We start from the raw sequence: 7505 nt of genomic DNA, 5'->3' as shown, positions 1-7505 counted from the left end.
GATGTTGTACTTCCGGTTTTTCTTTTTTCCTATTAAACTAATTGCGGGAAAATTTTTTATTTAGATTTTCCGCACGAGATGAATTTAAATTTTTTTTTTTTAAACATTCTTCGAATCGATATTGATAATTTTACTCTCTTATCATTTTATCAGACGGATGCTGCGAGAATTTCAAAAATTTTATTATTATTATTATTATTATTATTATTATTATTATTATTATTATTAAAATTAGTAAAAAAAAGATTCGGAATGAAAACAAAAACAGGAAGATAAAAAAACAGTAACAATTAAAAGAAAGGTTAATTTTTGTTAATTAGGGATCAAAAAAATTCTTTTTTTTTGTTTCCCCCTCTTTCTTCCCTCAACCCCCTCGCCTTCCTCTAAACCCCTTCCCCTCTCTCTTTTCCTCCCCTCCTCAAAAAAAAAAACAACAAAGAATAAAATTTCGAAAGGTTTTATGAAAAATAAAAATTTAAGAAAAAGGTATTTAAAAAAAAAAAGAGCAAACAATGGCGTTGTAACATTGTTTCTTTGATTATTATTATTATTATTGTTGCTGTTGTTGTTGTTTTGTATTTTTAATTAGTCTTTAATTAACCTTTGTAAATTTTAATTTTAATTTTTTCTTTCTTTCTTTTTTTTTTTTTATCTTTTGAAATAAAATTCAAAAGATTTTCCAAATTTAATGCTGTTGTTGTTGTTATTGTTGTTATTATATTTGTTAATTTTGTTTTTGTTTTGTTTGTTTGTAGTTACGGTGATATGGTACCAGAAACAATTGCGGGAAAAATTGTCGGTGGAGTTTGTTCATTGAGTGGTGTACTCGTCATTGCTCTTCCTGTACCGGTTATCGTATCAAATTTCAGTCGGATTTATCATCAAAATCAAAGAGCCGACAAACGGAAAGCTCAGAGGGTATGTTTTGCGTTTGTTTGTACAAACAAAAGAACAAACGAGTAAAAATATTATACGAAAATTTTTTTTTTTTGTTTTCTATCGATAGAAAGCAAGACTGGCACGAATTAGAATTGCAAAAGCTTCTTCTGGTGCTGCTTTTGTTACAAAGAAAAAAGCAGCCGAAGCACGTTTGGCAGCTCAAGAATCCGGATTGGACATGGATGAAAATTATAGAGATGAAGATATTTTCGAATTACAGCATCATCATTTGCTCCGTTGTTTAGAAAAGACGACAGTAAGTTTAATTAATTATAATTCATCCCGTAAAAAAAAAAAAGTTTCTCATTTATCGATCCGAATGCAGTTGTTTCTTCCTCGACTTCCTCCCTCACCTCTCCCAATTTGAATTTTCCCCCAACATCATTATTATTATTATCATCGTGAAAAAAATATGTTTTAGAGTAAGATTATAGCTCTGAGGTTTTATTTATTTCGGCAAAAACATTTCAAAAATACATTTTAAATGAGCTTTTTTCCCCCACTCCCTCCCCCTCAAAAAAAAAATATAATTCACGAACGAAATGATGTTAAATTAAGTACGATTATTATTAAAAAGTAACAAACGAAAATAATAATAATAATAAGTCAAAATAAAATAAAGAAAAAGGAAGAAACAAGAAAAAAAAAGAAAAGAAAAAGTTTTAAAATTTTCTTCTCTCTAAATTTATTGTCAAAGTTTGAATTTAATCCACGAAAAAGAGAGAAAATAAATATTAAAAAGAAAAAAAAGTTAATATTAATAATAATAATAATAATAATAATAATAATAATAATAATAATAATAATAATAATAAAGAATTTGATACGCATCATCCTCGAAAATGTTTTTTTTTTTTTTTGGCAGCCATTTTGTTTTTTATTTTTTTATATTTATTATTATTTTGCCGTGCGTTTAAAAAATAATAGGCGACGTATTATTATTATTATTTATCGTAAACAACATTTTAAATAATAATTGTTTTTATTTTTTTTGGTTTCCCCCCCTCTCTCTCTCTCAATTTTAATTTTTATTTAAAATTTATTAATAATAATAATAATAATAATAATATGGCGGCTGATCGTCCAAACGGAAATAATTAATTCTTTTTTGTTTTCTATCCGTTCCACCTTGAGTTATTCATTAATTTCTTTTTTTTTTTTTTATACGGTAGTGATCCGTTTTAAGTGACGTCACATTTTCGTGACGTCAGTTTTTTTTCACCACTCGTTTATTATTATTAAAATATATTTAAGTCGGAATATTTGATACTAGTTCAATTTATCACAATGTCATTTTTCAATTTAAAAAAAAATTTTTTTTTGAATGAAAAGTGATCGATATGAATATAATATGAAAATTTGAATTTAAAAAAAAATTATTATTATTATTAATATTATTATTATTATTAATATTATTATTATTATTAATATTATTATTATTATTATTATTATTAATATTATTATTATTATTAATATTATTATTATTATTATTACTATTATTATTATTAAAAATGCAGAGGGAAACAACCGGTTGATGCTGAGAAAGTAAATCAAAAAATCTCACATCAAGGAAATCTTTCTAAAAGTGAAATATAAAGAGGTTGAAGGAAGATTTAGAAGGTAAAGAAACAAAGGGAGAGAAAGAGAAATAGAAATAAAGAAAAAATGAGAAAGAAAGAAACAAAGAGAAAGATAGATATAAAGAAAAAGAGAGAGAGAAAAAAAATAAAAACTGATGGAAAGAAAAAGGAAAAGTGATATAAAGAGAGAGAAAGTATAACAAAGGGAAAAATAAAAATACAAAAAAAAGAGAAAGAGAGGAAACAAAACAACAAAGGGAGAGATAGAATTAAGAGAGAGAGAGAGAGGGAGGGAAAACAAGCAAAGGATGACGGATAGAAAAAAGAGAAAAGTGACATAGGGAAAGAAAGAGTAAGAGAGAAATAAAGTGATAAATAGAAATGAAGAAAAAGTCAAAAAGAAAGAAACAAAGAGAAAGAGAGAGAGATAAAAACAAAAAAAAAACCGATGAAAAAAGAAAAAAAATAGAAAGAGATAAAAATAAAAAGAAGAAAAAAGAGAAAAAATAGAAGTCAGGAGAAACGGATAGAAAAAATAAAAAAGAGAGAAGGAGGGGAAGGAAAAAAACAAAGAGAAACAGATAAAAAAAATGAAAAGAGACAGAGAAAGAGAGAAGATAAAAAAAAATGACGTAAAAGAAAAAAAAAATAGTGACGTCAACATAATAACGATTCCCAAAATATGGGGGCAAAGTTTAAAAAAAAAAAAAAATCAAAAAGTCCCATAAATGAACGGAAAATTCAATCAAAGGGGGGGGGAGGGAAAAACTTATAAAAAAAAAATTATTATTATTATTATTATTATTATTATTATTTTTAATTATTTAACGTAGTAGCTCTGACGTTTTTCTTTTTTTTTCTTTTTATCATTCGAAAAAGAGAATAAACGTCAGCAAAAAAAAAAAATTTTCCTTTTTTTTTCTCTTCTCTTCACTTATTATTATTATTATTATCATTAAACGCCGTCGTCGTAATTTTTTTATAAAATTTTCCTTTTTTTTTTTTTTTTAAGTTTATTCGTAAAATATTTTTTTAAATATTCCTTACGAACAAAAAAAAATGAAAAAAAGGAAAAAAAGGAAAATTGGTATATTTTCCTTTTTTTTTCCTTGAATCGAGTTAGAGAATGAGGAAAAAGGGAAAATTTTAATCGAAAATTCATGAGAAATGAAAGAATATTTAAAAATTGAATTTTCTCACTTTTTTTTTTCCTTTCTTATTATTAACTAAATATATACCATTTTTCCTTTTAAAAATGTTTTCCTTTTAAATTTTTCCCTTGTCGTTTTTACCATTTTCTTTTCTTTTTTTTTCCTTTTTCTTTCCCGGACTTTTTGGTTTATCGGATTCCGTTACGGAAAAAAAAAATTTTTTTTCTCTTCTTTTTTTCTTTTTCCTTTTTTTCGAGTTGTTTTTTTCGAGCTCAGGTACGAGCAAAAAAAAAAAGGAAAAATCGTAAAAGGAAAACAAAAACTTTGAGGTGGACGGACGAGGTTTTTAAATAACTTTTAAATAAATCCTCTTAAGTAAATCAAAAAAAAAAATAAAAAAGTAGAGAGATTTTATTAGTAATATTATTATTATTATTATTATTGAAAAGTTCACTTATTAAACATGGCTGAAAGAGAGACAGAAAGAGAAAGAAGGAGAGAGAAAGACAGAGAAATACATTTTCAATAACTGAAAACTAAAATTGTTTAATAATAATAATCCAAAAAAAAATTAAAAAGTTTTATTATTATCATTATCATTATCATTATTATTACTCTTCGATGAGTTTTTTTTTTTCTTTTTAAAAACTTTTACTTTAAAAAATTTACGAATTAAAAAAAAAAAAAAAGAAAAAATGGCGGCGGCGGCGGTGGAAATAAAAAAAAATCAACGATTCGAAATTTTATTTTAATATTAATATTTTTTGTTTTATTATTATTATTATTATTATTATTATTATTATTATTATTATTATTGTTATTATTATTATCAAATGTAATCGTTTAAATTTGGGTTGTTTTTATTTTCTTATCAGTTTTCTTTTATCAGTTACGCTCATTTTCCAGCATAAAAATCATTTTTATCGTTTGATTTTGTTTTTACTTTTTTTTTTTTCATGAATTTTTTTTGTTATTTAAACGCCCCCCTCCCATGTTTATTTCAATATTTTGATTTTTTTTTACTTAAACGAAAAAAAAAAATAGTAATAATAATAATAATAATCGAGATCAGGATGACGATGATGAAAAAATTTTAAAAAATTTTCACGATATTTTTAATTATTTCGATAATTTTCAAAAATTTTAGAAGAAATAAGAAAATATAGACGATAAATTAAATAATGATGATGATAATGATGGTGATAATAATAATGATGATGTAAATTCATTAAGGAAAATATAATCAAAATTTAGAATTTTCCAGAAAACAAAAAAAAAAATCACGATCCGAATTTACAAATTTCCGTTAAATTTTTTTATTTTAAATGCGTACATATTAATTTAAAAATAATAAGAAAACGGAAATGACGTCAGAGATTTTCCCCTCCCTCTACAAGTAAAAGAGAAACAAAAATTGGAGGACGGAGAGGCAAAAAAAAAAAAAAAAAGTAAAAAATTACGAGGAAATTTTCACGTGCGTAAAACTAAAATGACAAATAAAAGGAAATGATAAACGAATGACGTCATTGATTGAAGTTAAAAAACTTTGAAGTTCAGACGACGACATTCGACGTTCGATCAAATGAAAAAAAAAAACCGGAAAAACAATAAATAAAAAATAAAAAAATTCGAGAGAAAAGAAAAAAATAAAAAGCTTAAAAGTCGGGAAAATTCGACGAAATCGAAATCGGAAAAAAAAATAAAGAAAATTTTTTTCCTTTTTTTTCTTTTCTATCGGAAAAAAATTAATTTTCGATAGATTATTATTATTATTATTATTAATTTGTCACTTTCAGTGATTTTTTTTTTTTATCACCGTTTACGTGTTTCATAAATTTTTTTTTTTTTTTTATCCTTCATTTAACTTTGGCAAATCTTTTTTTTCATCGTGGAAGTAGAAAGAGAAAGAGAGAGAAAGAGAAAAAAAGAAAATCAATGGAAATAAAGAAAGGAAAAAAAAGACGGAAACGTGAGATGGAAAATTTATTTTTTTAAAAATATTTCGAATTTATTATATCCGTTAATGTATGCGCGTGCGTGTGGGAAAATGCGTTGATACAAATTCGATTGAAATTCACTTCCGGTTTTAATTCGATGCGAAATTTAAAAAAAAAAAAGTGCGTAAGGGAAATCAAGGGGAAATGCGCAAACTCCTCCGAAATTTAAAAAAAAAAAAAAAAGAAAATTTCGCTGGAAAAATAAAATTGTATGACGTCAGCAATCAAGATTTTTCCTATATATATATATTTTTTTATGACGTAATATTCGTGCAAAAAAAAAAAAAAAAACAAGATAAATAAAAATGAAACTCGAAGTAAAAACAAAAAATGGCGGATGGGGAAAAGTGGGAGGAGGGGTTTTAAGGGGAGGGAAAAAAGGAGGGGTGAGGAAAAATAAAATAAAATATTTGGAAAAAATTATCGATTATTTATTTATTTAACGATCGATTTATTTTATTCGACGATTTTACCTAATCGGATGTATCGTAATCGCGATTGATAAGAATTTTAAATAGTTCATTAACCCCTTATCACATATCACGATTTTGATTTCCAGGGAGCGTTTAAACTACTGAGAATAATATAAAATGAAATTTTTTTTTTTTTTTTATTTAATGAGTCGCATCGATTTCGGTCTGCACTTTAATTATTATTATTATTATTATTACTTTGTGTTTTTTTTTTTTGGGAAAGTAGGAAAATTAAAATTTCGCTGGAGAAAAGAACGTAACCGATTCGTATAACATTTTATGCCTGGAAAACGTTTCGTTATTTTTTTGTAGATAGAAAGAAAGAGAGAGGAAAAAAATTGATTTATAACATTTACGTTTAGCTTACGAGTAGACGTATTTTTTTTATAATTTTTTTTTTTTTAACGTAAAATGTGGTTAACCAAATTTTCCTCCCTTCCCCTTCCCCTTCTCCTTTCTCCGTTTCCCGTAAATATCAAAAGCGATTCAATAAAAAACGGTTTTTTTTGAAAAACGTCATTTTTGAAAAAAAAAAAAAAAAAAAAAAAAAATGGAGTCGGGGGGTAAAATAAAAAAAGAATCCAAAATTTTCCATTCTTTGTTTAACGGTTTTTTTTTTCTCTCGGTCGAAAATAATAATAATAATAATAATAATAATAATAATAATAATAATAATAATAGAGAATTTTTGCGGTTACTCGAAAAACGGTTTGAATTTATTTATTTTATTTTTTTTGGGGGGAAGGGAGGGGAGGTTGTAAAATTTTTTTTTTAAAAATTATTAACGTTGCGGTTTTACTTTGCTATTGTTTGTTGTTGTTGTTTGTTTCAGTTTTTTTTTTATTCGCATGTTGTCGCGTTTAAAAAACAAATTAAAAATCCATCCTATGGTTGGTTGGTGAAATTTTACTTCCCTTCTCTCTCTTTCCCTCCTTTCCCCCCTCACCCCCTCGCGTTTAGTATTTAACGGAAAATTTTATTCTTTCAGGATCGAGAATTTGTCGAAATGGAAGTACCGTATAACGGACAACCTAAACGTCCAGGTTCACCTTCACCATTGCTTAGTCCGGCACATTCGGCGATTAGTCATAGAGGATGGTTGGCAAATTGTTGCGGAAGGTGCTGCGGTCAACGATATCAGGTACAATGTTGTCGTTTTTAACTTTTTTTTTTCTATCTCTTTTGTTTTTATCATTTTTTTTTGTTATCATTAATTTATATAAATACGAGCTAACACTAAATCTAATCTCAATTTGCTGTCGTTTAGAAATTATCATATGATCGTGGTGGTCGTGAATATTTTTTTTAAAAATTTGTTTTGATATCGTTTTCTTAGTCTACATCAGGTTCGTTATTTAAATGTTT

The 7505-nt window shown here is 25.5% G+C and overlaps 2 protein-coding genes across 2 annotated transcripts; both read left to right on the top strand.

Annotated features, from left to right (window-relative positions):
• Positions 1 to 765: 765 nt before the first annotated feature.
• Positions 766 to 1423, top strand: Phum_PHUM065240 (voltage-gated potassium channel, putative; the record flags this gene model as incomplete). The annotated part of the gene is made up of 3 exons (XM_002423472.1): positions 766 to 918; positions 1007 to 1195; positions 1361 to 1423. The coding sequence occupies 3 exons, from the start codon at positions 766 to 768 to the stop codon at positions 1421 to 1423; spliced, it is 405 nt and encodes a 134-aa protein (XP_002423517.1).
• A 5604-nt stretch (positions 1424 to 7027) lies between these two features.
• On the top strand, positions 7028 to 7302 carry Phum_PHUM065230 (uncharacterized protein; the record flags this gene model as incomplete). The annotated part of the gene is made up of 2 exons (XM_002423471.1): positions 7028 to 7030; positions 7129 to 7302. 2 exons carry the CDS (start codon positions 7028 to 7030, stop codon positions 7300 to 7302), a joined length of 177 nt encoding a protein of 58 aa, XP_002423516.1.
• Positions 7303 to 7505: the final 203 nt, after the last annotated feature.

Source organism: Pediculus humanus, genomic scaffold (genome assembly GCF_000006295.1).
Source record: "Pediculus humanus corporis 1103172107413 genomic scaffold, whole genome shotgun sequence".
In the NCBI taxonomy this organism is placed as follows: domain Eukaryota; kingdom Metazoa; phylum Arthropoda; class Insecta; order Psocodea; family Pediculidae; genus Pediculus; species Pediculus humanus.
This window is presented reverse-complemented; position numbering and strand designations above follow the sequence as displayed.